Source organism: Chelonia mydas, chromosome 19, assembly GCF_015237465.2.
Source record: "Chelonia mydas isolate rCheMyd1 chromosome 19, rCheMyd1.pri.v2, whole genome shotgun sequence".
Lineage (NCBI taxonomy): Eukaryota > Metazoa > Chordata > Testudines > Cheloniidae > Chelonia > Chelonia mydas.
In genome coordinates, this window is record NC_051259.2 from 8,883,284 (window position 1) to 8,910,395 (window position 27,112).

Genomic DNA, 27,112 nt, shown 5'->3' on the forward strand with positions numbered 1-27,112 from the left:
TTATTTTCCTAAGAGCTTAGCTGAGCTGTACATGATGGAGAGAAAAGTCTTCCCTGTCACACAACTTTTAACAAAATCCCAGTGACTGATCACTCCCCAGGGAGAGGTGGCTTTTTTAGATAGCTTTATGTGTTGCCTTGGGAATTTTTAAACAGAAACTTATTTCTTTGCTGAGCATTTCCCTCCTTTGGTGGGGTAATACTCGTTTGTTTTTGTAGGGTTACTCCTGAACGCTGGGCTGTACATGTTGGGCTTTTGTAGAGTTCTTTGTGAGCTGCGTGCACTCATTGACTGGTGACTCTTTAGTATGCTGGACAGCACATGCTGATTTATCGGATTGCTGATTGCAGGTGCTGGAGTTGGCATGCTGGCTTCTTAAGGGGTTGCCTAGGCTGCTGACCATGAATGCTTATCTAAAGATAAAGAGTAGCTAGGTATTAACTGGTTCCGCTGGTTTGAAGCCCATGCGATTGTCTGCTGAGCATATCATGGGCATGGATCCTGCTGATACAGCACCGCGTTGCTGCTAGTCCTTAGGAAGCTGGAGCTGTTTGCACGAGCCATCTGATTTTGAAAAGCTTTTTGTACAGGTTTCTTTGGGGCAGAACCTTTCCCTAGAGGAGTTAATACATCTCTTTGGGGCTGTATTTTCAGAGTTAAAATATTGCCAGCACCTGGAGACTAACAAACAGCAAACACTTCCAGAATAGCGGAGGTCAGGCCATTGTATAAAAAATAGCATTAAAAGCTGTTGGGAGTTTTTGTCACTTTTCCCCACTAGGGACTTGGAAATTGGCTCTTTCCCCTAAGCACCACTACAGGGACCTAAAACAGCTGTTAAATAGTAATATAATTCTGTTGAAACCAGTGGGAAATTGAAGGATTTCTCTTTGCTTTCCAGGACCCAGCTTTGTCATCTTTCTACTGCCATGCCCCATCTTCTCCCTCCTTCACCCTGTACGTTGCCTTTAGGTTCCATTTCTCCCCTCCCTGATAAAGCTAATCTACAGATTGCAATAAACACTACAGTTCACAGTAGTGTATAAGTTCTTTGTAAGAACTAAGTATTGTTATAGCAACTATAAGAATCTGGAACAACTACTATGAATATTATAGTTTTTCACATGGGCCATTTATCTGTCTAGGTTCTTATCACTGTGCTGATCACTGTCATATCTAGGCTACCATTCTCTCCTCCCTAACTTTGTGCTGGTTATTCTCTAAGTTATTGACTACGTATCATAAAGTGTCTTGCATTTATGGACCAAAGTCTCAGCAGCTATAAATGAATGAAGCTACCTTGATCTCCACCAGTTGAGGATCTGGCCCTATGTTTTTTAAGGATGTTTATATTTTAGAGGAGTTGCAAGCTGAACAAGCCAAAGTAACTATATCAAGTGTTTCTTATGTTTACAGACTGGATGGGTCAGGCAGTGTTTGTAATGAGATACAGATGCTTTCATGTGGAGGCTGCGGGTACAAAAGTAGGTACTATGTGGTGGCTATTTTGTGGGTCTGAGTTGATGAGCTTCAGCCTAGTCTCAGGCAGACAAGTGTCTATGCCACAAAATCCACCTCTGCTACTGGCATTGATTAGTGCCCTTGTTAGCACTCTTAGGGGAAAGGCCAATGAGTGAATGTGCTGTGAAGACTGAACGAAGCTCTTACCTTTAGATGTGATACTTCTATAGTTAGGCTAAGGCACAAAGGCAGGACAGGGAAGACTTGCATTACTGCTGTATCTGTTCCCTGGGTAAGCATTCTCCAAGACTTTCAGCCAGCACCATTAGGAGCATTAAAATTCACATGGAAAAAAATGTTTAATAATCTATTTCAGTCTCCAGCAAAATCCTTAAGTTGGAAAACCAACACCACTGGTTTCTCCATAATATTACGCACATCTGTATGTTCATCAACCTGAATAAACATGTCATGTCCATAAACTGGCTCTTGATTCTCCTTCTCTAAATGCATAAGTTTCCAGAGATGTGCAGAGAATTCATCCCATGCAACCAGGCTGCTTAGCTGTCCCCTGGGGGCAAGTTGATAGTTGTAATACATCAATTAGTCACTAATACCTGGTAGAGTACTGTCAAGGGGAAGCTTGCAGATGGATTCCCTCGCAGCCTTAAAAGCTACAGGACTTAAAGTCTCTTCAAAATATCAGGCAGGCAGTTATAAAGATGGATGCTTTCCTGGTACTATTGGAAATGACATTTTTACGGTTCAAAGTGGAATTCAATTCTATTTTAATAGTACTTTTTCATTAGGTCACTTAGGTTGTTTCAAGTCATCTGTCCTGGATAAAGCTTGCACAGAAGAGAAGGCTGGTCACCTTGTTTGTTTGTAAAGTGTTACCCAACTGTGCTTGTCCTGCATATTCAAAGCAGGCTGTCTGATAGGTATGTGCAGCCCTACATCCCATTTGCCATCTCCTACAGGGACCTGTCCGCAAGAAGAAACCCACTGATGAGATGCAGAAGTCACTGCTCCCCCAGAGGGAAGCAGGACCACAGGTGTGACGTGTCTAGGCGCAATCAGCTGCCCATGGCGAGCAAGACTCCATCTCTAAAGGGCAGAAGCAGGAATTGCCACGTTCTGACCCTGACTCTCCCATTCACTTGCTGTGCGGCCTTGGACAAGTCTCCCAGGCCCAGACTTCCAAGCGTGGCCTGCGGTTCTGACGGCCGCCGCTGAGGTGCGCCCAGCTTCAAAGGGCAGCGCAGGGCGCCATGGGATTGGATGGCCGTGGGTTTCCCCCGTACCTGTGGGGGCCTCTCCCTGGTTGGTCTGGGAGTTCCAGGGTCACCCCCTCCAACAGGGGACGGCTCTTCCAGCCACTATGAACGCAATGGGAGGGATTCTCCCCGGCCCCCCTGTCCCTAGGCTCTTTCCTGCTCTGCCCCCTCCCCTTCTGTGTGCGTTGTCCTCCCTTCCCACCCCATCCCTGGCTTCAGTGCCTGCCCTTCTAGCCCCTGCCCCTGCTTCCTCCTGGCTGCAGAGGGCGCTCTGACCGCGGACAGGGGGCTCTAGAGTCTCACGCAGCCCTCGGCCGGGGCGTCAACGTCACTTCCTCCGTCGGCCGGATGCGACTTGAGAAAGCCGGAAGTCAAGCAGGGGCTGGCCGCTTGTATTGCCTACGTAGAGCGGATGGCGGCGGAGGGGGCTGGAGTCCCGCGCGGAGGGGTGAGGGGCCGGACAGCGCTTCCTAGGGGCGAGAGATCGAGAAGGCCGCTGGCGGGGGGGCAGAGGGGAGGGCTGGGCAGATAGGGGAGGGGAGGCGTCGCGCCTGGAGAGGGCGGATATCGCTGGGGATGGAGGCTGCTGTGGGTCAGGGGCTGTGTCAGGGGAATGAGTGGGATGGTGAGGGGGTAGGGTAGATATGGGGTAGAGTATGGGGGTAGGTTGGAGGGCATGGGTCGGGGGGTGTGGAGGGAGACGGTGGAACTGTCTCTCTAATACCCTGGTTCAAGACATTGTGCCCTCCAGCCATGGAGTCAAACCTCCCTTTTTAAAATAAAATCAAATTATTGACGTTTGACGTTCTAGGCCTCTTCTTCCAGCTCCGACGAAGAATCGGCGCCCACTGCAGCTGAGGAGCTGGCTGCCCAGAAGAGGGAGGAGAGGTTGAGGAAGTTCAGAGAGCTCCATATGAAAAGGGTAATACAGCCTGGGCTGCCAAATGGCCATGACGGTAGACCAGTCGTGCTCATAGCCGGGTTTTGTTTGCAGTTTAGGGTACATGAGCCACAGGCTTCTTTTTGCAGCAATTATCTGAAGGTACCTTTAAAACCAAAAATGTAACAGGTCCTTAAAGTTCTAAATTAAAACCGGGGGTGGGATCCTAATCATCCCCATGCAAAATTCCACAAACAAGAATAAATTCTAACATTTAATTCCTCTGAATTCTCACCTGGAAAATCATATACTGGGGGAGACAATAAGGTTTTTCTCAGGGTAGACAAAAATGCTTTTATCGGAGAACCTAAAACAGTTTTACAAAATGTTCTGAACGTTCCTTTTCTGTGTGCCAAGAAGGTCAATGGGACACTTATCTTGTCACTCTCTGTTACACAAAATTCATGGGGGGGGGGGGATGAAAGTAATGTCAAACTCCTCTAAAGTAACTGCATTAATTTAAATATCTTTAAATACCTTGTTTCAGAGTAGCAGCCATGTTAGTCTGTATTCGCAAAAAGAAAAGGAGTACTTGTGGCACCTTAGAGACTAACAAATTTATTTGAGCATAAACTTTTGTGAGCTACAGCTCACTTCAACGGATGCATCTGATGAAGTGAGCTGTAGCTCACGAAAGCTTATGCTCAAATAAATTTGTTAGTCTCTAAGGTGCCACAAGTACTCCTTTTCTTTTTAAATACCTTGTAACTGATACTTGCAATGCCTCATAACCCAAGCCTGACCCCAGATGTACAGTACCTTCCCTCTTAACTTGTGTAAATTTGATTTTAAACATTAACTTTATTTAAAAAAATTAATCTGTTTTTAATAACTGATGCATTTGTGGGGGGCAGGGGAATATGAGAACCTGCTGCTGCAAGTGGGTGGACTCAATTATTTAATCGGCTTCTTCTGCTTTCTAACTTTTATGATTGTATATTGCCATTTTCTGTGAGTTCAGTGACAAACTTTTTTTCCTAGAATGAAGCTCGCAAGCTAAATCACCAGGAAGTTGTGGAAGAAGATAAAAGACTTAAGTTGCCGGCAAACTGGGAAGCAAAAAAGGCTCGACTGGAATGGGAACTGAAGGTTGAGGAAAAGAAGAAGGTATAACACGTGTAAACGTTGATTGCAATCATAACCTTCCATTTTAGGACACTATCCTGCAAAGATTTTAACACTATGTGCTGTGAATAGTCGCATTGACTTCAGTACAACTACAAGTAGTGCATTACGTTAAGCATGAGCATAAATCTCTGCAGGATCCGGAGTTTAGTACCTCTGGGTAGGGACTGTGTCGTCTTGGATGTGTGTACAGTGCCTACCACAACAGGACTCTGATCTGAAATCAGGGCTTTTGAGAGCTACTGATATTGATATAGGTGTGTATAAAAAATTTTTTAAATCATCAAGGATCAGATTGGGATCCTTGGTGAGATTGTCTGATATCAAATTTACAGTGTAAATAAAATTAGAAAAATATCTGTAATCTACTAAACTTGTTTAATTGTCTCCTGCTTTTTTGTTATGTTTTAAAATCTTAAGAATTGCTTGTATTTATATAGGAATGTGCTGCTAAAGGAGAAGATTATGACCGGGTGAAGTTGTTAGAAATCAGTGCTGAGGATGCAGAAAGATGGGAAAGGAAAAAGAAGAGAAAAAATCCGGATCTAGGATTTTCAGGTAAGCAGTTTAATTTTATTTATTTTTTTCAGGGCTTGGATAGCGGGATACAAATTTTTAATCTTTTTCTTTTTCATATGTTTTCACTAAAACTTGAGCCACACAGAAAAGGTCTTCTGTTAATTGCAGTCCATTTTATTCTAAAGATTATGCAGCTGCTCAGTTGCGCCAGTATCAGAGGTTAACCAAGCAGATCAAACCTGACATGGAAAAATATGAAAAGCTAAGAGAAGAAAAGTAAGTTTCTCTTTTTGGCAGACCCATGTTCTTTTTTTTTTTTTTTTTTAATGACATTACCTGTAAATATGAATTGTTTTGATGAACTAGTGTCTAAAATGGCTGAAAATTCTTTTCAATTCATGTAATTCAAACATATTTCATCTTATCTGTTCTTTTATGTGCATTGCAATACAAATGATCTTCTGTCAAGGTCCCATAACAGTCATATCCTGGGTGATGCTGTAGATGTGTAACTTGTACTATGCTAGTTCATGTTCTCTATCATGTCCCAGTTCTATTTTGATAAAACAGTTGTTACGTACAAAAAATTAGTAATTTGACAAATCAAAGTTTGTTTTTCTACTGTTTACCTCTTTCTCATTCAGCGGAGAAGAATTGTATCCAACAGCAAACAGTCTTCTTCATGGAACTCATGTACCATGTAAAGAAGGGGTTGATAGAATGGTTACAGATCTTGAAAAACAGTAAGTAATAAAATGGTCCTAATTATCTCAAACCATTGCATTCATAACACGTGGTGCTTTTACTATTTTGTTTGCTGTTGTGTGAGCATAACTTGTGGTGTCTGGTAACTTCTGCATAAAGACGTGTATTTAAGTATACAGTCAGTATAGCCTGCTCTATTTATGAATCTGTACACTAGTCTCTCTCTCCAGGATTTTTATGCAATTCTGTATGTATTGGGCATCTATTGTGCAGCAACACATTCTTCCATGCCTATTTTATTTTACGTGTTGATTTTCATTAGGCACAAAAGAAAGTATTTTGAAGCAAAATCCTGGCACCAGTCCGTAGCGATTTAGAAAATATCCGTGATGTCCAACGATCATGTTTTAGAAGACTAAAAAGATAATGGAATGCCTTGGTGTATTTATCCTAACGTACATTTGTTCAATCATAATTAGTAGTCTTGCTTTAACTGTTCATGATGAATATAATGGGCATGGTCACTGGACATCAGATTCCAATAAAATGTAATGAAAATGTGTTTTCTCATCATAATGGGAACAAAAAATAGTGCTATTCCCCATCAACTTTTCTTCTCCTGTCATCTCTTAAGCATAGAAAAAAGCAGTATCCCCACTTATTTCCTTTAAAACTAGAGCAACTTTAATATTTTCTGACCAAGTACCTAAAAGTCATCTGAAGATACCCTCTAAAATAGGAAAAATGTTTTTTCACTTAATTATCCATTTTCTTGTGAGATTGACTGAAGTGTAGGCACTCTCCTCTTCATTTCACTTTAAGAACTACAATTTAAGCCTTAAATTTTTTCTGAGTACTTATGCTTTGATTTCACATTTTGTGTGGGTATATAGCTTTCCAAGTGTAAAAATTCAAGGATAGGATATTCATGGCCCAATTCTGTTAGGTGCTTTAATGCCATCAACAATAGGAGTTGAGGGTGTTCAACATCCTGCAGGATTAAGACCCAAAGGGGAAAAATTACATTTACAGGCGTAAGCAACATCTAACCCCTGTTCTGCTATTAACCGGCAGTTTCCAGTGGGAGCAAAACAGGCAAGTAATACAAATACCAATCATTTTCACAGAGGAAATACATCCAGCGGTGTATGTAATTTCCACTTAGTTTTAATAGCGATGACTTTTAATGTAGATATAGGAGTTATTCATTCTAAGAACTAAAAGTTGTTTATATATCAGGGGTCTGAAAATGTTAATGTAATTCTCTTACAGAATTGAAAAACGTGAAAAATACAGTCGGCGACGTGCTTATAATGATGATGCGGATATTGATTACATTAATGAGAGAAATGCCAAATTCAATAAGAAGGCAGAAAGGTTCTATGGGAAATATACAGCAGAAATTAAACAGAACTTGGAGAGAGGAACAGCTGTCTAAACTTTCACATCCCAAGAGAGGCACAGTTCTACAAAGAAATTGTTCAGTATAAGCTTAGCATATTTTGCAGAAAGGCCTAAGAACTGTATCAACATGCTAATTGTGCAAGTATAAACTTTGCTAGAGACTTTTAATATTAAAATGACAACTTGTGGAAGAGACTTTTTTTTAAAATCCAATAGTGGCTATTGCATAAATGCTTGAATGATAGCAGCTATCATAGCTGTACATAGCTTGCCCTTCCAGAGGTGGCTGGTTTGTGTCAATTTAGCAAACCTCAAAGGGGTTGTTACTCAGATCATACCCTGCAGTTCCAGAAATGCAGTTTTTGTTTTGATTGATTTTGTAAGTGGTTGTGACCATTAAAAAAAGGTGAACTAAACAGAACTCCATGCCTGACATTTTTGGTGTTTCTTCCATGCTAGTGTGTGGGATCCTTCAAGGTCAAACTTAGCCCACAGTTTCTTTTTTTTTTTTTTTTTTTGGGGGGGGGGGGGGAGAAGGGCAGGAGAGAGTAAAAAATCAGATTGAGATATCCTTAGTATGTAGCAAATATGTAACCTTGGATTTTGCTAGTCTTTTATGCAATAATTAAAATTGAGATGTTCCCAGTTTTCTTATGTCACATTGGGCAAGTTTCTTTTGCAAATTTCCCTTTGTATAAGGGCAAAAATAATACTGCCTCCCTTAAGCTTATTAGAATTGTATCTCCTCCCCTACCATGCTAGGATTAAAATGAGCAGGTGCTGTGTATATAAAAAAAGCTCTTCAGCTAGACATAAACCTATACCAGCTCTGCAGGCTGCCAAAGCAGCAAGACTTCACATCCTCATGGGGGAGGTGGCTGTTTCTTTTGACTTGTTGGCTCAACAGAAGCAGAACTTGTCTAATTCCCCTTGGAAAGGGTTTGATGACAGGAGGGGAGGGTGGCTCTGGAGGTAAGACCATGTGTGCTCTGCAACAAGATTTTGGAAATGTATGCTACTTGACATAGTGGCTGTTTCAGGCAGAAAACTCATTTTTAAGTTTGTATTGTATGAAAGCAATTGTACAGTAATACTTTTGTTTCAACCATACTGCAGGTTTAACCATTAGTTCAGGCCTGTCTCAGATGGTCTAAACTGAGATACTGCTGATTTACACTCACTGTTGTGTGGAACTGGACTTTGTTTCCACAAGCTGCATCATTGCTCCACTGTGGCTGTATAGTAGCATGTTTATAACAATCAGCCCACCCTGAAAACCCTTTTTTCCGCCTTTTGTTTCTTTTCACCATTCTAGAGTGGTTGTCAAAAGCTGCTGACCAGTAAGTTTCCACATGAGAAGGAAGAACCCTTAAAACTTGATGGTGATAGAATGTACACCTAGACACCAGGAGCCTCTGTTTAAGTGTTGCTCTTGAGGTCTCATCGCTTCTTTCGGCAGCGAGAGCAGGCCCTGGGTACATCTACACCATGCTGCAGCATGGCCATGAGCCAAATTCAGACAGCCAGTTGCTTTTGATTGCACTCCAAAAGGTTTACTTATTGCTGGATTTTTTTGTTTCTCTCATGTTTGGACCTTGACAAAAAACAGACTACCCCTGGTCTAAGGGGTGTGACTAGCAGTGTTCCCCAAACTGCTGCACTAAATCACTCTGCACGAACAATGGAGGTATGAATTTAAAGGTCCCTTTAAGTTCACATCTTGAGTGCTCACAGGGGGAATTACAGTTCAGCACTTTAGTGAGCAGAGTGTGGCTTAACAGCTGTATGAAGAACACTGCTCACCAGTACTATGCTGAAATCCCCCTGTGGACACTAAAGATGTGAACTTTAAAAGTTGCCCCTGTGCAAACAATACAGAAATGGTTACAGTGCAGCACTTTGGGGAGCACTACTATTCACACCCCTTTAGCTAGTGCTACAGTGTGGCCTAAACATGCTTTTTTTTTATTATTATTATTATTATTATTAAATGAAATGACTAGTTTTGCCTTCAGAGCAGTAGGTAGGCTGAACACCAAATGAACCTGCTTTTTGCCATTCACCTTACTACTTCACTTGTTTTAAAAAGCCAGACTGGAGGCCAAAAGGAATCATCACCTAGTCTAACCTAGAAAATATTACAGCCTATATTAAGTTGCAATACTTTAAAGCAATGACTGATTTTGCCATTGTTCTACATTATGAATTGTTTTTATTTCTGTGGCTTCCACTGGTGGGAGGTACAATAGAGCTGCTCCTCCTACACCATATGCAGAAGTTAAGTGTTCTTTCTTCTGGCTACTCATTGTAGAATGTGAGTGAAGGCATCTTGTTTTGTTCCAAGATATTTCTTCCCCCAACCAAGACAACAGCAGTGGGATATTTCTCCTTGTAGACCACTAGTCTTTCCATAGCCTAAGCATTGGTCAGCCAAGGGAAAAGCAACAGACTACAGCTTGTTTGCACTGCCTAGATAAAGCAACAGCTACTATTAGGGTAGGAAAAGATTACATGTTAAACTTTAAAAAAAATAAAATTCTACACTGCAGTTATTCAGTACAAGTTTTATTGTGCAAACCATTTACATGAATTCCAGTTTAGTAAGTCTCCCCCACCAAAACAATCCCAGTAAATGTTATGAAATACCCATAAGCTCTAGGAAACATTACTTAATCACGCACTTATCTTCAAGCAGTGGAAACTGAGAACTGCTGAGGGCATAAGGTGAAGTTACTGTACGCTTTATACATCAATGCTTCAAGTGTCAAGCTGGCATGTGTAGATCACTGGTATAGGACCAGGACTGGAAACAAATTAGGATAATGTAAACTTCCTCTCAACTATCCTCACTGCTTTGAAGTCCAGGGGATCTGAGCAAGTTTTATGATTACCATTTTAGATTTTAGTGGTGGTGATTTAGTTCAAGGCTTGTTTTAAATACATCACCAACAAGAAGAACTGCGCTGAATTTAAGTGTCAGAATTTAAGAAGACCAAATAGAAAGCAACATATAGTAGAACTCTGTTTCCTTAAGATTAGCATGCATGACTGAGCCATAATTGAGCAAGGATTCCTGCATGGCAATCATACAATCCTAATGCAAACATCTGCACATAGGTTTAAGAAAGCCTATTTCAGAGAATCTCTCAGATTAGGAAAGGCATTTAACATTTTCAACTTGAAATCAAGTTGCTCCAACATCTGAAGTCTATTGTTAGCATCTGATTGTTTCATATTTGCTCTTTAGTACTTCACCATTCACTTACAGCTAAATGTGCCAATTTACACCTACAGGCTCAGACTAGAAGCCAAGAGGACAACTTCACAGTTCAACTGAATTATTACATAGGGCCTTAAAGAACTTGCTACCATAGTTCAACCATTTGAAACAAGTACAAAACAGGTTTTAAACAAATCAATGCATTACAAATGTTCAGACCAGGGGCTGTTAAAGTAACACTGAGAAAAAGTTACCCACCTGTAATTTCTACTCCATTATAGTGACACACAAAAGTATTTACAAATATATACCTAAGATTCCCACTTGTAGTTTCTGGGCCATTGTGCTGTGTTTTCATATCTGGAAAAGAAATCTAACAGGTCAGAATTAACATCTTTAAATACTTATTTACAAAAATACTCAACCTGATAAGTAAGTAATGCATAATGCCAATAGTTCACAGAACAGTAAGTGAAAGGTGCTAGCATGCTCAGAAGGATGTACTTTTAGGAGAAAAGTTAAAAAATAAGCTGTTTTCCTCCTTCATAGGAGCCCATTGCCCAAAAGGATTTCTCTTTGTATCTTCTTTTCCCCAAGGATACTGCTGTCTCTTTAACAGAGACTTGCTGGTTTCTGGAGTACTGGCTTTGCCATTGTGTCCTGGAAAAAGAATTTACTTTTTTTAAAGAATGAAATATGAGAAGTGTCCACAATTTTTACCTACAGCTTTAAAAAAAAAAAACCACCACACTATCTGTAGTTTATGAAAGCCAGATTTTTTAGAATGAATCCAGGAATACTGGAATCAGTACACACAGGTAAAGAAATTAGAAATAAAAAGCTTCACTGAAAGCTTGCATTTTTAATTTTAAATTGCCATAGCACAACTTTGTATTTATGAAGATGAGAATGATCCTTGCTACATAATCCAGATTTAAAGAAGCCAAACTTGCTTTTCATTAACTTCTGATTACTTGAGTGACCAGCTGCTACACATTGGAAGATCCACAACACTACAGCTCACAAATCTATTGCTTATTTCTAAGTGCTCTTGCCTCCAGAGAGCCTAAACTCAGTAACTATATATCCCTACACTGCACATTTCTCTTGAATCAATTAACTATATTATACATGGAGGGCTATTAAAGAGAGCAGTAAATTGAACCCAATTTAATTCCAAAGTTAGGAAGAATATACTACAAATGTGAAAGAATAAGTTGGAAATCAATATTTCCTATCTTAGAAATGTACACTTACATTAGGGCTGAAAGATAAGCCTTTCACTGCAGGAGATCTCTCAGTTCCACTTTTGGTTAAGTCTTCTGTTAGTCTTCTGGATTGCTACAGGAGAAGGTGCACAGTTTAAACAGGTTCTCACATTCTATGTGAATTAAGGAAACTCACTAGAGTATGTGAATATTCTAGTGTAAGTTTTGTCTCAACTATTTAGATCAATAGTGGCTTTAAACTGTAAAGCATAGAATGAGTTTAATACTGATCTGTATGTGCAAACTGACAATTATATTGACAGAAATACTAAACATTTCCCAACGTACAACCTTATATCCATGCCCATGTTTTAGCTTTAACTAGGGAATTTATTGTAAGCATGGACTTCATAAAGTGAAATGGAACGTTACAGCAAGTTGTATATAAACTCTGCATATCCACCCTGCAGAGCTTTGGAGAAGGACAATAAACTTATCTGCAAATGATGCAGGCCTCTTCTTCTGTAATCTCTCAACATCTGGAATATATTACATATATTATGAAAGGGACACCTGTGCCATTTATTTAGTTGTCCAAGAAACCCTTACTAAGTTTACTTTCTTTAATTTTGAAATACAAGTTTGGTATAAGCTATTGCTACGTAGTTACTATTGTCGGTGTCCATCTGACCAGATGTAACAAACATTAAACAGCTTTCTAGTGCAAAACTAATTTGATAACCTGATTAAGTTCTCTCTTTTCCCTCCCCTAATTCACAGAAGCTAGAGCCCACAAGTTCCTTAATTACCACCAGATTTTCTTCATCAATGTCTGGAGACCATATTCATGATTTCTATAAGACAGAAATACAGCATGTAAAATGCATTTGGGGTCCGGGCATGGAATTTCTGGGAACAATTTGATGCATATGAAAAGACTATATGACAGTTATCAAGCACAGAGTTTAATCTTTACAAAAGCCTATTAAATAGGCTATGGCAAATAAGAGCCTAATTGTTTTCGGGCAAAAAACACATCAGCCAACGTAACTGGCACTTCCCTATCAGGCTTGGAAATTCTCTCTCCTTCCTAACATACCACTAGTGAAAAGTCTGTAGGCAAACCAGGAGAGCAACCAACTAAGATTCCAAGGTACTCTTCCAGCTTTAGCAGATCGACAAAGGTTTTTGGCATTTTGATAAGTTTAAAAACTTGGATGTTTTGTTTCATAGTAAAATTAGTATACAAAAATTTAAAGATACTTCGCAATGAGAAATTAAGGCTAGCACAGCTTTTCATGCATCAGTAGTGTAGTTCTGAAAAAAGTTTACCTTTAAAATCAAGATTACTCCCGTTCATAATTACCTCAGTGGACTCAGCAGAATCTTCACTTCTGCATTTTCCACCATTTGTCTCTTTGGATAGGCTGCAAACTCTCAAGCTAGCTGGCAAGACTATGTTATCTGTTCCCAGGGCTTTTGCAGCATTAGCCTTTGCGATTTCTAAGAGTTCCCTCTTCTCTACATAAAAAAGAAGAAACATCTTCTGTATGGGTAATCATGGCATACTGACTAATCCAAAAATATAAACACTGAGTCCAGTGCAAAGTGAGTATACCTTGGAAAAACTATGTTCCCAAACTAGTTTAAATTTATGGAGATACCACCCACTTTAAATTGTAGTTTATAAAAATGGCAATTCCAAAATGAACATAAAACAGGGGTAAGCAATCCAAATCAGATTTCAGTTGAAGTTCTAGGACAGAACTACACCCCCAAGTTTTAAAATTCTCTATAAATCTAGCAATAGGAAAAGTCTACAAATAAGTCAGTCTTGAGTTCTGTTCCTTCCCACCCATGTTCCAAAGCAGATATGCTGCTACTCGCAGAATGCAAATACCTTTTTCACTTAAGCGCAGAGGTGTTCCGCTTCGAGATCTTGTTCGTGATCTGCTTCTCCAACTTCTGTAAGCCTCAGGATATATGGTTCTCCCAAATCCATAGTATCTTCGTCCTCTTGATCGTGATCTGCTTCTTGAAAAAGCTCTTCTATAATATGGTCTTCCATGAGACCGGGACCTGCTGCGTGATCTATACCTTGGAGGAGAACGGTAGTATCTCCTGTAGGTTCTAGGATGGTACCTTCCTCTGTATTGAAGGCTGCGTGATCTTGACCGACTTCTGGAATACGATCTTGAGTATCTTCTACACCTTCTGGAAACATTTCTTCTAGCTCGTGATCTTGATCTGCTTCGAGACCTGCTCCAACTCCTTGAGGAAGCTGAAGTACTTGAACTGCGTGAACTAGATTGTGAACTACAAGATGATCTGCCCTGACTAGTTTTGGACTTGGAGCGAGAATCTCTCTCTTTTGGTGAGCTTAGAGTTAAATCATCCATGTAATTTGTCATATCCTCTGTCTTTTTGTTTGCCTGCCATTTTTCTGTGAGTGTGCCTTTGGAGATTGTATCTGTTTTGACTGATGTTCTAGAACATCCAGTCTCGGTTCCTGTTCAGAAAAAAAACTGATTTAAGATTTATTCTTTGCCAACACAAACCAAGGCCAACTTGAAACTTGTGTCCACTATATTCACAAAACTTAGAATAACTACAAGTGAAAAGTTCAAGGCTATTTTGCAGTTTTACCTTCTGCCCTAGACAGTTTAATCTACTGCTTCAGCTTTCTCCCTTTAGTTAATTTCTTCCTGGCTTTATCACACATACTTCTCATAAATTAATAGTTTCAGAATGCGGCCAAAGTCTCTCTCAAAAGCATACTGCTAATATGCAGATATATTTGCACATGCAGACAGTTACATGGCATTAAGGTTAATGAAGTGCAGATTTTCATTGTATGACTTGTACAGATGTTCCAACAAACTATTTTCAGTTTACAGGGGACCATTTTAAATTAAAGAAAAGCATTTCTGTTGCAAAATAGCCATTTCCTCTGAAAGAAAGTAGACTACAGTGAATTGTACTGCCATGAATGTAATGCCCGTGAACAGATCAATTTGTATGCAAATACCAGAAATTTTATAGTATTTGTAATTTTAAAATACTAAATATGAATGGCTAAGATGGCTGCCATTATATACCAGCAGCCATTTTAGTTCTACAGGTTTCAGAGTAGCAGCTGTGTTAGTGTGTATCCGCAAAAAGGAAAGGAGTACTTGTGGCACCTTAGAGACTAACAAATTTATTTGAGCATAAGCTTTCGTGAGCTACAGCTCACTTCATCGGATGCATGTAGTGGAAAATACAGTGGGGAGATTTATATACACAGAGAATGTGAAACAATGGGTGTTATCATACACACTGTAAGGAGAGTGATCACTTAAGATGAGCTAATACCAGCAAGGGGGGGAACCTTTTGTAGTGATAATCAAGGTGGGCCATTTCCAGCAGTTGACAAGAACTTGGGGGTGGGGGGGATAAACATGGGGAAATAGATTTACTTTGTGTAATGACCCATCCACTCCCAGTCTCTATTCATCTCTAGAGTTATTAAAATGGTACTGCATTCTAGGGAATAAATACTTCTCTATCTCCACCTTTCACATCCCCTCTTGGCTTTGCTATGACTGTGCCACCGTCTTCCGATTAAAGGAACTCCATTCAAGCCTGGCATTTGTATATAGTGTTCACTGAATACATAAATTATCCAACAAATCTTCAGATTTTCTCAAACACACTACTGATAAGCATGAAACCTTTAATGTCAATTACATTTATTTCCTTTACTATTAATATAGAGATGAAAAATTCAGTTGCCATATCCCACCTTATCTTTAAATAAATGCCAAGCTCACAAGTCCCAGAACAGCGCACACCTAAAACAGGAAGCCGAGCAATGACAGCTAAGCTCACTGTGCTGTCTACAGAGAACAGCATATCTTCAAGTACCAACAAATCTTCAGCATTGTGCAAAACACAGGCTCAGTCCACCTGCCAGGAAAGCTGACCTACTCCACTGCCAGACTTGGGTGCATCCATTGGCAGGGAGCAAGGTACCAGCGCTGTCCCTAACTGGGCACAGTCACTGTCGGTGAAACGACGGACGCTGGGGCGCAGAGAACAAAGGCATTAGGGACCCAGAAACAAGCCTAGCTAACTGCGAGATGAAAGGAGAGGATTTCCTGAAGACGTGGTCCATAGGCACTTACCGTTGGGGGCCGCGGGACTCCCCTGCTGCTCCTGGCTCCCGTGGGACACCACCTGGGGGCTCCTGCAAGAGACGCGAGCGTCAGCCAACACACGAACAACCGCCGCCCCCCCCCGCGACCCGGCGCGAGCCGACCCCTCCTTCCCCCGCCACACCCCCCCCCCGACCCGGCGCGAGCCGACCCCTCCTTCCCCCGCCACCCCCCCCCCCCGACCCGGCGCGAGCCGACCCCTCCTTCCCCCGCCACCCCCCCCCCCCCGACCCGGCGCGAGCCGACCCCTCCTTCCCCCGCCACACCCCCTCCCCCCCCGACCCGGCGCGAGCCGACCCCTCCTTCCCCCGCCACACCCCCTCCCCCCCCGACCCGGCCCGAGCCGACCCCTCCTTCCCCCGCCACACCCCCTCCCCCCCCGACCCGGCCCGAGCCGACCCCTCCTTCCCCCGCCACACCCCCTCCCCCCCCGACCCGGCCCGAGCCGACCCCTCCTTCCCCCGCCACACCCCCTCCCCCCCCCGACCCGGCCCGAGCCGACCCCTCCTTCCCCCGCCACACCCCCTCCCCCCCCCCCGACCCGGCCCGAGCCGACCCCTCCTTCCCCCGCCACACCCCCCCCCCCCCCGACCCGGCCCGAGCCGACCCCTCCTTCCCCCGCCACACCCCCTCCCACCCCGACCAGGCCCGAGCCGACCCCTCCTTCCCCCGCCACACCCCCTCCCCCCCCCCCCCACCCGGCCCGAGCCGACCCCTCCTTCCCCCGCCACACCCCCTCCCCCCCCCCCCGACCCGGCCCGAGCCGACCCCTCCTTCCCCCGCCACACCCCCCCCCCCCCCCGACCCGGCCCGAGCCGACCCCTCCTTCCCCCGTCACCACCCCCCCCCCCCGACCCGAGCCGACCCCTCCTTCCCCCGCCACCCCCCGCCCCGACCCGGCGCGAGCCGACCCCTCCTTCCCCCGCCACACCCCCCCCCCCGACCCGGCGCGAGCCGACCCCTCCTTCCCCCGCCCCACCCCCCCCCCCCCACCCGGCGCGAGCCGACCCCTCCTTCCCCCGCCACAACCCCCCCCCCCCCGACCAGGCGCGAGCCGACCCCTCCTTCCCCCGTCACCCATCCCCGAACCGACCCCCCGGGGCGAGCCGACCCCCCCCCCCCCCCGGGGCGAGCCGACCCCTCCTTCCCCCGCCACCACCACACCCGCCGTCCCCCATCACCACACCCCGGCACGAAAATCCCTTAGAGCCCCCTCCCCACAACATCCCGAGCCGCCCCCCCCCCCGACAACGCACCGGCTCCAGTTGGCCGGGTCTCCCGCACACGGACCCTGGGCCTGTGGCGGCGCCTGGGGGGACAGCCCTGTTCCATGGGTCACCGCCATAGTGGGGGGCAGAGAGGTCGCCGGACCGGCACAGCAGCCACCGAGCCGCCTCCCCCACACCGAGAGCTGGGCACCCGAACTGCTGTTAGCGCCGCGGCCTCCCCTCGCGGGGGGGGGGGGGCAGGAGCACAAGCCCGATCCGCTTGCGGCCGCTTCTCAACTCGGACAGAGCGCGAGCGAGCCGCTCGGGACCACCCAGCGCGCACGCGCGCCAGCTCCAACCGCAACTACCAGACTAAGCCCCACCGACAACGTTCGAGAGCCGCCGCCACCCGGTTATGCAACCTGGAGAGTAGCGCGCACGCGCGGGCGGGACGAGACCTTTCTCCCCCACCCCGGCCAGAAGAACCTGAAGCGCATGCGCCAACTAGAAACGCCCGCGCATTGGAAGGGCGGCCCCCCCGACCCTTCTACCATACCCTGGGGGCGCATGCGCAAGAAACATCTTCCCTTCTCGTTGCTAGTTTTTACAGCGCATGCGCGGGGTGGAGGGCGACGCAGCGTCTGTAGTTCCCGTTCCTCCTGCCGCTGAGTTTGTGATGGTCACACGCCTGAGAAGGGCTGGCGGGTGCGCATGCGCGGTGTGATAGACGGCGATCCGTGAGCCGTGACGTCTTTCTAGGCTCTCCTCCATCCGGGTCCCTAGGCCTCAGGTTGTTTGTTCGCTGCGTTGCGGGGGGCGGCGGCGGGTCTCCGCCGAGGGAGGAAAGAGCGCGCGCGCTGCCCGCCGCTAAGCCAACGGCTGCACCTTCTTCCTGCCCGCGCGCTGGGGTAAGTGGGGCCCGCGGGCAGCCCCATAGACACCCCTGCCCCCGGGGCTGGGCTGCGGCCATGGCTGGGCGGGCAGCCAGGGTGCTGATTGGGGGGTGCCCACAGGCTGCTTCCTCTCCATTGGCTGCCGGCCATTGACCGCTTGGGGGGAGAAGCCACTGGCCATTGTCAGTAGCCATTGGCTGCCCCAGGGGCCACGCTGCTGGCCATTGGCTCCCTGGGGGTTGTGCGTCACTGGCCTTCTCATCCTATTGGCTACCAGAGGGGCGCTGGCCATTGGTCATCCCCATGCAGCTAATGGTTGGCACACCAAGGTGGGTGGGGGGCCATATTATGTCCCCAGGCCCTGGCCTAGTGTACTGTCATCCATTGGCTGCATCAGGAGCTAGGCTGAGGGACCCTGGGTCTGCCTGGGGCAGCTGTCTGACACTGGCATGATTCTCTGCATTAACTGGGGGAGGCGGGGGGAGGATTGCCATTGTGGCTCACGGCTTTGAGGCCGTGAGGGCCGAGGCCCTGCCACCTCTCCCCAGCTGTGCAGGGGAAGGTGAGGAGAGCCAGCAGGCCCTACCACAGCTGCAGAAGGATGGTGAGAGCATTGTCTACGCACAGCCCCGCCGCAGTTCCTAAAGCGATGGGTATCCACAGGATGCAGAAAGCTCCATGCTGCAGCCCATGCTTGGGAGGCATGTGTTTCCTGGGCAGTGAACAAAGGAAGCTGAAGCCCACTCATCACTCGGAAAAACATCGCTTGTCACTGATAATCTAAAGTAATTGCTGATGATCTTCCCATCCAGTATCTAAGAATGTGTGGCAAGCCATGCTTCACTATCTGGGTGTGTCAGATCCCCTGTCTCCTATCAAGAAAAGGAGTACTTGTGGCACCTTAGAGACTAACCAATTTATTTGAGCATGAGCTTTGGTGAGCTCATGCTCAAATAAATTGGTTAGTTTCTAAGGTGCCACAAGTACTCCTTTTCTTTTTGCGAATACAGACTAACACGGCTGTTACTCTGAAACCTGTCTTCTATCAGTGCATGTGTGTATTAATAGATCTTCTGTCAATGGATAAGGACCAGGGATCCATGCTGTCAGCTGTCTCTGATACTGTTGATTGTTAGGTTTTGTTAACCTGACTGCAAACCCTTGAGGGAGTAGACTGGTCTGCCTGATAGTGGTTTCATTCTTATCCCTCAGAAAGACCCTAGAGAGCAATTTTGGGCAATTGCTCTTTTGCCCTGAAGAGTTGCATTTTGTCTCCTGCCTTGTTCAGCTGTGCATAGGCCCATTGCCGTGGTTAGTGAGAAGACAGTTTTTGACATGCTGATGATTTCTAGCTTTTTTAACAATCTTCATAATTTTTATAGCAACTCCATGTCACCTTGCACTTGTTTCATAGAAGTGTGAGAAGATGCTGTTTGTGGAGGGAAAAATAAAAATTGCTTCATCTTCTGGTTTTTCAGAGAGCTGAAAAATGTCTGGATTTCTTGAGACCATGAGATGCTCAGAGTGTGTTGACTGGGGAGAAAAGCGTAATACCATTGCATCAGTTGCTGCTGGTGTGCTGGTGTGTATAAATAACCATTTTTATATTTTATATGTGCTGTTGGCCTGTATGCAACAAGTCAGTACTGCACTGAAAATCACTGCTTAGGACACAAAAGGAACAACCTGCTAGGGCACATTGTGAATTTATTACACACTGGCAGCTCATATTGGATATTGTGTGGTTGTCTTCAAAGTAAGTTATCCTGAAGAGGATTCGTTTACTTAAGAAAATGGTCTGCAGGACCAAATAATGTTACAGTCCTGTGCGGATCAATGCTAAAATTCAGTTTGGTCTAATCTACATATGTAAGACCATTTTATATCACCATCAGACAATATAAAACACAATTTTTCGGTAGTTCTTGGTACTGTAGAAAGCTGATCAGTTAGCACATTTATGCCATATCACAATTTGCCTGGTCTTCAGTCACTCCCGTGTCACACTTCATCCTTTATTCTACCCCATGCAAGGAACTTCTGGTGCACCACAAAGCTAGTTTACAGCAGGGCTTTAAGTGAATTACAATGACATTCTTTAAAAGTATAGACTAGCTGATATATCAGATTACTCCACGTTTTTAAGAGGTTGTTGTAAAATGATCTTTCTATTGAAATTGTAAGCATGTGCTACTTCAGTTTTTTTAGTTTCTTCCAGTTTAGTGCTGCATGTATAACAAGACGATCCCCACTGACTTTAATGAAAACTAAATTGGCCCCATATCGTTTTCATATAGGGTACTAATGTTAATTTTTGCTAGACAACGTTGTAATGATATTGCACTTAATCATGTCTGTATTTTAAGTTGTTGTATTTTAAATAGTTTTTTACAGGCTGGTGGATTATCATAGATGCAGCTGTTAAATATCCTCAGATGGAAGACTTCAACCATTCATACCATGCTTGTGGAGTTATAGCCACTATTGCATTCCTAATGTAGGTGTGATTTCTTTACCAGTACAACCAACATACTTTATAGAACTTAGAATCACAGAATATCAGGGTTGGAAGGGACCTCAAGAGGTCATCTAGTCCAACCTCCTGCTCAAAGCAGGACCAATCCCCAATTTTTTCCCCAGATCCCTAAATAGCCCCCTCAGAGATTGAACTCACAACCCTGGGTTTAGCAGGCCAATGCTCAAACCACTGAGCTATCCCTTCCCCCCCCGAAAGGAAAGTTAATTTTTTTTTTTTAAGTGCAGACTTTTATTCTAAACTGCCACAGTCCTATTTTATAGTCATAGGCCTATGTTCAGCCGTTAAATGAACATTATTTCTGCTGTGTTGAAGGGTGAGAGGTTGTTATGGACTACAGTGGGGTATTTTATAGCCATTTCAAGAGAGTTAAGTCACAAATCAGCATTGAGAACTACACAGATATAAATTTACACATAGGAAGACCCCCATATTCACATGGGACCCTGTTGACCTCTTTTTAAATTGTATGGCTGTTTTTAATTGTGTAGATTTAATTATTCGTCATATTTTGAAAAATGCTTTAATTTTTTTTTTTCAAATTTGAGCTGCTAAATTAATTATCCCTCCTTTTCAGAGCAACAGTTGGAGAAAATATTTATAGAGTAATAAGATGTCACCATTTTTGTACATGAAAATAGAAGAAATTACTCGGAAGTGTGAATTTCCTGTATAGTTTCACCTGTATTTGTCAATTGGATTCTGTTTTATTCATGCAGGATCAATGCAGTATCCAATGGACAAGTCCGTGGTGACAGTTACAGTGAAGGCTGTCTTGGGCAAACAGGTAAAAATGTTATAAATGGTATTATAAATAGAGCTATAGCTGCATAGTCTGTCCTACAGTACAATGCATTGATGTAGTTTAATTTATAATGTGAATATAAAAGTGTGACATTTGTATGTTTCCTGTTGTGCTACTGCTAAGCATTTTTACCAGGTGTAAACTTCAGTGAACTTATTTTTTCAGATGTGTGAGAACAACTAGCCTTTTTACACGATCCTGTTAAATCAGACCTCTTGGTTTCCACAACTGGTTTTGCCTGTCACTCACATAATTGTATCTTTACCACACAATTTGCAAGAATGGTAATAGTGTTTGGTTTCATTCTTCTGCCAGCTGATACAATCCAATAATCATTTATAACCAAACAGTAATTATTTTGGTTCTTGTGTACAAGTTAATAATTGGCTATTCTCTTTTCCAAATGGTCACTGTCTAACTCTGACTCCTGCCACCTAGGACTTTAGTGCAAGTTTACGTGGCATCCAAATTAAAATACTCTCGATGCCATAAACAGCTCTTCTAATGTTCTGTATATAGATTGTGAGTGAATTTCACCCATTGTAGAGGATAAGCACAAGGCCCTGACACCACTGACCAAATATTTCCTGTGGAAGGGAGCACAGCACAGCACTCATATGGCCTCAGTGTGATTCCATTGCTAGTCTGCAGGGAGAATATCATTACATCGCCAATCCTGGGTAACTAGGATCTCTCTGTCACAAACCCTGTTCAGTCAGGTTGTACACTGGTGGGAGTATCTTGCTATTAGAGTTTAGTTTAGAGATGAGATTTTTATGGATAATGTTAATAGCTCTTTGAAATGTCATTGGTAATAATTTATGCTATCTCATGCATGAGAGCAGATTAAATTGTTGCCTGCGATCTCTCCTTTAATATGGATTTAAGATGTATATTGTACACAATACTAGTCCCAGTCTTGAAAGATGTGGTATATTGTATAAAGTGTTTTGAAACAAGAGCAGATTGAAAGTGACATAATATATATATGTGTATTTTTAAGGTGCCCGCATCTGGCTGTTCATTGGTTTTATGATGGCTTTTGGATCTCTGATTGCTTCCATGTGGATCCTCTTTGGAGGCTATGTTGTTAAAGGTAAGATACAATACAGATCTTATCATCATCCTGTTTTGATGGTTTACTGTAATAATGTTTTAAATGGATATTGAATGAATGAGTGAGTGACTACTTTCTGGATCAGCTCCAAGAAGGTCTATTTTTTAAATATTTTTGGTGCCCTAATCAGACTAATTGGAACAGGCCCCATCCCATACTATCTGTACTTTATCCTCTTTCTGGCTTCTCTTTTCCTGTCCTCCTCCTTACCATCCATTTTTCTTTCAGTATTTATCCTGTTCTGTTTTTTCTCTTTTCTAAATTCCTTTTTCCTCCAGCAACTCTATTTCTCTTCCTTTTTCACTCAGCTTTTTCCCAATGGTAATATTTTAGGAGATAACCTTTTCAAAGAGTCAGTTCCAATTTTTTTTTTAAAGTGTATGTTACTGTTAATCTGTCTTCTGTGTCATTAAGCCTTCAGTCAGCCTTTGTATAACTACAAAGGAAGTTATACTGGTGTATCATGCTGGTATAACTCCCTGTGTGGACTCTCTTATTTCGGTGTAAGACTTGCTTTTTCCAGTATAGCTTAAACCACTTCCAGAGTGACATAAATGAAACTAGAAAAAGGCACTCTTATGCCAGAATAGGTGTGTCCACACATGAAGTTATATCGGTATAACTGTGGTCGTTCTAAATTTACACTTTATTTGATATAACTTCTCATGTAGAGAAGCCTGGAGAAACCTGAGGGAACTGGAAAATCATACTGTTTGGGTCTTATATGGAAAAAAGATCATTATATAAAATATAAACAAATAAAACCATGAGCCAGTTCCAGGCAGGAATAGCAGAGGTGAGGGTAATTCCAAACTTCAGCATCACAGTAGTTATAGAGTAACAACAGGTGAGTGATATTCTGTTAAAAGTGAACCTTTACATTCTCTTCTCTGGTATTAGTCACCCATCTGTTCCATGAAGCATTTAGGCTGGGATTTCCGAAGGAGCCTAGGGGAGTTAGCTAATCAACTTCCTTAAGCATGTTTGAAAACTCAGCCTTAAGCTATAAGACCATTTCTAACTCTTTTGGTTCTGTTGTGTATTTCTGTATATTGTACTGACTTATTCCTCTAAGGTACTTGAGGCAGGGACAGTGTTATTTGTTCAGCACAGTGCCATTTTTGTATGCCACTGTATACATTTAAGGTGTTATATAGTCAGTTGATGATAGTCCCATGGGATCATTCCATTTGTGATACATGTTTTGGTCTAGAAAGTGAGGTACATCTGAGCTGGTAAACTAAATGTTTTTTCTGAACAAAAGGCTATTGTATATCTTGTGTGAAGTTTCCAGTGGGTTGGACCTTATGCTTTCTCTTCTGTTGCACGCAACTGACAGATGGTGGGTGGAGGTTCATCATGTTAGCAAAGACAGAAATGGATATACTGAGACAAACTTCCATCTAATGTCATGAGATAATAGCAAACCTGCCTAAATGAAACTGCAATGACAACAATGCCCTAAAGACCACACTGTGCACAGTTGGCTTGGATATGGAATCCTGTTCATCCTACTGCTATTAAAGTTATACAATATTTTCTACACCGTGTTTTTTTTCAACTATTTTGCCGGGTATTTGCAATGTTAACTGCAGCATTATAATTTTGCAGTCCTTATTAATTTTCCCCCAAGTAGATTTCTTTTCCTGTTAGTTTGCATCATCTAGTGTGTATTAGTGTTCAGTTCTGATTAGTGCTTTCCTATCAAACTCCACTGGTTCTTTAAAGTTATTTGACAAAACCTAATCCAAGTCTCTCCAAACATGCTTTTCCTACACTGAACTGATACTCTTTGTGAACATGATACTGGAGTTGAGTGTATCTGAAATATCAGAGGGAAACAGGATTTTTTTGAGAAAATAGAGTTCTGAAAACATAATGGAAATTCTCTTTTCCTTTGTCAGAAAAACCACTAGTGTATCCAGGAATAGCTGTTTTTTTCCAGAATGCATTTATCTTTTTTGGGTAAGCCTGTTTTCCTTTGTTTATCCTTCTAAACGAGTGGTTTTCAAACTGTGTGGTACGTGAGAACAATCCTGTAATGGTGGACAACACATTCTATTTAGCAACCTAATCGATTTATAATCTTTCAATTAAAACTGCAGCTACATTGGTATACATTTCCGTTCTGTTGTGTGACTCAGAATCAGAGGTTTTCAAACCAGGGTGCATAGGAACGTTTGGGAGGGTGAGCGCTGATGCCATCCCCATGCAGTGGGAGTGGAGGTGGCACTCCCTTCCCGAGCCTGCCGCCACTCTCCCCCCTGAAAGTTCCTCTGCATCCCGCAGTTTGAAAATCTAGAAGCTGTTGCTAAATGGAGGGCAGAAATCGGGGGCGGGGAGGAGAGAGTGACGTGACCCCATATGCACCCCATCCCTCACATGCCGCCTATCTCACATGGAGGTATTCAGTAAACTACATTATTTGGAAAGGGGCATGCAGCCTAAAAAGTTTGAAAACCACTGCTCTAAACTAAATCTAGTTAGTTTTAATGGCTGACATTGAACATTAGATGTAAAATTCATCTATTCATGATTCCCTGTTACTGTTATTTCTAAGACAACCTCCACCCTCAAATCTTTTAATGATACACATGTGGACAAACCTCCAGTGAAGTCAGGGATCTGCCCATATGGATCTGCTTGGAGGATCAGAATCAAAATTTACTGACGATAGAAGTCTTTTATCTGACATTTTATCTCCCAAAACCGGGAAATCTGAGCCTGCTTCCTTTGAAGTTGATGGCCCTTGTATTCTTTACAATAAGCTTATGTGTTTATTCCTGTTTGTTTTATTTTTAAACAGAGGGCTGGTCTTTAAATTTGGCCGAACTGAAGACTTGTGGCAGTGAATGTGTCTGCAGAAGTGAGTCAAGCTCTGATTTTTTTACTGCACACACCTGTGTTTTGAGTTTTTTTTGTAATAATTTTGTAAATTCTAGCTCTTGAATTATTTCTGAGGATAAAAACTAAAATCATGAGTCAATAAAATTTCCATTTTCTGTTCTGTTTAAAATAACTTTTTTTAGTCTTCTTAGATGTGGATTTTGTGTTCTATTGTATTTGACTGAAATGTAAAACTAATAGGAAAAGTGTAACAATGGAAGACACTCTTGTGGTATGTTTGCTACAAATAAATAATATAGAGGAATAATGGGTGTATTTAACCAAGTGTTCTGCACTGTATCTGAGGTCTAAAACTGCAATTAAAAGTACTCTTAAACAATTTTAATACTTATTTATTACAATATGGTATACCTGTATCTGATACTGAACAATATAAACATATCCTGGATTTCAGAACCTGTGTGGCACTTTTTCACAATGTATATTACACTGCCTTGTTGTTTTTATATGAAAATACTGGACTAGTCATACTGAGACTGTTCAAAAATTTACAATAAAAATAGTTATTGCTGTTAAGAGTTCATAGAGATGCACATTATTCTAGCAGCAGTACTTTCTGTGCTGTTATAGTTAATATTGATACTTGCTTTTTAAGTCCTCGTGTTAAACAGAAGCTGGACCAATAAGTGTGGGTGGGTCAAGGTCACTTCTGAAAAATCAGAATGTCTTTGGGATAGGGAAAGAAGAGTGAGTGAGTGACTCCATATCCAGGTGGTTAGGACAGGCACCTTGGACTGGAGAGACCTAAGTTTAAGTCCCTGTTCCTATGACTGTTTATTTATAAAAAGTGCAACAGTTCCAACAGGAGAGACTTGCCCCAGGATATCGCTATCCAGGGGCTTGGCCAGGGCATTCTCCTTATAAGTGGGAGAGACGAGTTCAAATCCCTGCTCCACCTAAGGGGGAAATGAACCTGCATCTCTGACATTCCAGGTTAGTCTCCTAATACTTGGGCAAGTTATAGGGGAGGCAGCTACCACCTCCTCAAATTTTCTTTTGGCCAAAACTATTTATTTGGCAAATTTGTGCCAAATTCACAAATAGTTGCAGGGCTACAAACTGCATTTTTTTGGCAAATAAACTATTTGTCTGAAATTTTGCCTAGCACTATTAAATGATGCATAACTAGTCCATGAAACACAATATAAGATGCAATTTACAATGCAAGGAAGTAGAGTAAAATGCCTAATAGTACTCTCAAACACAATAGCTCTTCAAACAGCCCAAGCACATCCTTCAGGGGGAGGTTTGTCAAGCAGCAGGGAACCCATTATGTGACCCAATTCTTGCTTTATGGTCCCCTTAGGTTGTGGAGGTGTTTCTGAATCCTTCTGGTGCCCTCATATGTTGTTTAAGGCTCCACCATCCCTGTCTACCCTCAGCTACTTTTTGGGTTTTTTTTCTGTTAGGTAGCATAAATTCTCCCTTTTAAGTATTGTTTGATCAAGGGATTCTAGTGGTTGGTCCTATGACATGATCCTCCAGCTGCCCAGGGGCAGGCCTGCAGTGGCAAATGCTGTGGCTTGATTTTTACCACCTATACCAGATACTTCCATCTTTCTTTCTGTATAATTCTGGGATAACAGGTTGT

The 27,112-nt window shown here is 43.0% G+C and overlaps 3 protein-coding genes across 7 annotated transcripts; 2 read left to right on the forward strand and 1 right to left on the reverse strand.

The window, feature by feature from the left end:
* Positions 1-2,747: 2,747 nt before the first annotated feature.
* SYF2 (SYF2 pre-mRNA splicing factor) lies at positions 2,748-7,852 on the forward strand. 2 transcript variants are annotated; one of them, XM_037881583.2, is made up of 7 exons: positions 2,748-3,186; positions 3,550-3,660; positions 4,660-4,785; positions 5,244-5,361; positions 5,508-5,598; positions 5,967-6,065; positions 7,300-7,852. In XM_037881583.2, the coding sequence occupies exons 1-7, from the start codon at positions 3,151-3,153 to the stop codon at positions 7,463-7,465; spliced, it is 747 nt and encodes a 248-aa protein (XP_037737511.1). In that variant the 5' UTR covers positions 2,748-3,150; the 3' UTR covers positions 7,466-7,852. The 2 variants fall into 2 exon arrangements, with proteins under 2 accessions (XP_037737511.1, XP_037737512.1); XM_037881584.2 differs by having other exon boundaries at positions 3,132-3,186; positions 3,564-3,660.
* Positions 7,853-9,980: 2,128 nt separating this feature from the next.
* RSRP1 (arginine and serine rich protein 1) lies at positions 9,981-17,696 on the reverse strand. The gene is given in 8 exon segments (XM_037881582.2): positions 9,981-11,243; positions 11,245-11,272; positions 11,274-11,311; positions 11,909-11,992; positions 13,226-13,380; positions 13,760-14,368; positions 16,026-16,087; positions 17,312-17,696. Coding segments are annotated over 8 exon segments (1,167 nt in total). The 5' UTR covers positions 17,401-17,696; the 3' UTR covers positions 9,981-11,141.
* Positions 17,697-17,862: 166 nt separating this feature from the next.
* TMEM50A (transmembrane protein 50A) lies at positions 17,863-26,037 on the forward strand. 4 transcript variants are annotated; one of them, XM_037881585.2, is made up of 7 exons: positions 17,863-18,171; positions 19,635-19,738; positions 20,541-20,653; positions 21,412-21,479; positions 22,501-22,593; positions 24,519-24,579; positions 25,421-26,037. In XM_037881585.2, exons 2-7 carry the CDS (start codon positions 19,646-19,648, stop codon positions 25,464-25,466), a joined length of 474 nt encoding a protein of 157 aa, XP_037737513.1. In that variant the 5' UTR covers positions 17,863-18,171; positions 19,635-19,645; the 3' UTR covers positions 25,467-26,037. The 4 variants fall into 4 exon arrangements, with proteins under 4 accessions (XP_037737513.1, XP_037737515.1, XP_037737514.1 ...); XM_037881587.2 differs by having other exon boundaries at positions 17,863-18,053; XM_037881586.2 differs by having other exon boundaries at positions 17,867-18,171; positions 19,627-19,738.
* The last annotated feature ends 1,075 nt before the right edge of the window (positions 26,038-27,112 follow it).

Bases quoted from the DNA above. Each gene is read 5' to 3' on its own strand.
- TMEM50A (XM_037881585.2), top strand. From the start codon at position 19,646: ATGTCTGGATTTCTTGAGACCATGAGATGCTCAGAGTGTGTTGACTGG. The intron at 20,654-21,411 runs GTAGGTGTGATT...TTATTCATGCAG, and splicing joins GCCACTATTGCATTCCTAAT to GATCAATGCAGTATCCAATG. The intron at 21,480-22,500 runs GTAAAAATGTTA...TGTATTTTTAAG, and splicing joins AGGCTGTCTTGGGCAAACAG to GTGCCCGCATCTGGCTGTTC.
- SYF2 (XM_037881583.2), top strand. From the start codon at position 3,151: ATGGCGGCGGAGGGGGCTGGAGTCCCGCGCGGAGGG. The intron at 3,661-4,659 runs GTAATACAGCCT...TTTTTTTCCTAG, and splicing joins GAGAGCTCCATATGAAAAGG to AATGAAGCTCGCAAGCTAAA. The intron at 5,362-5,507 runs GTAAGCAGTTTA...TTTATTCTAAAG, and splicing joins TCCGGATCTAGGATTTTCAG to ATTATGCAGCTGCTCAGTTG.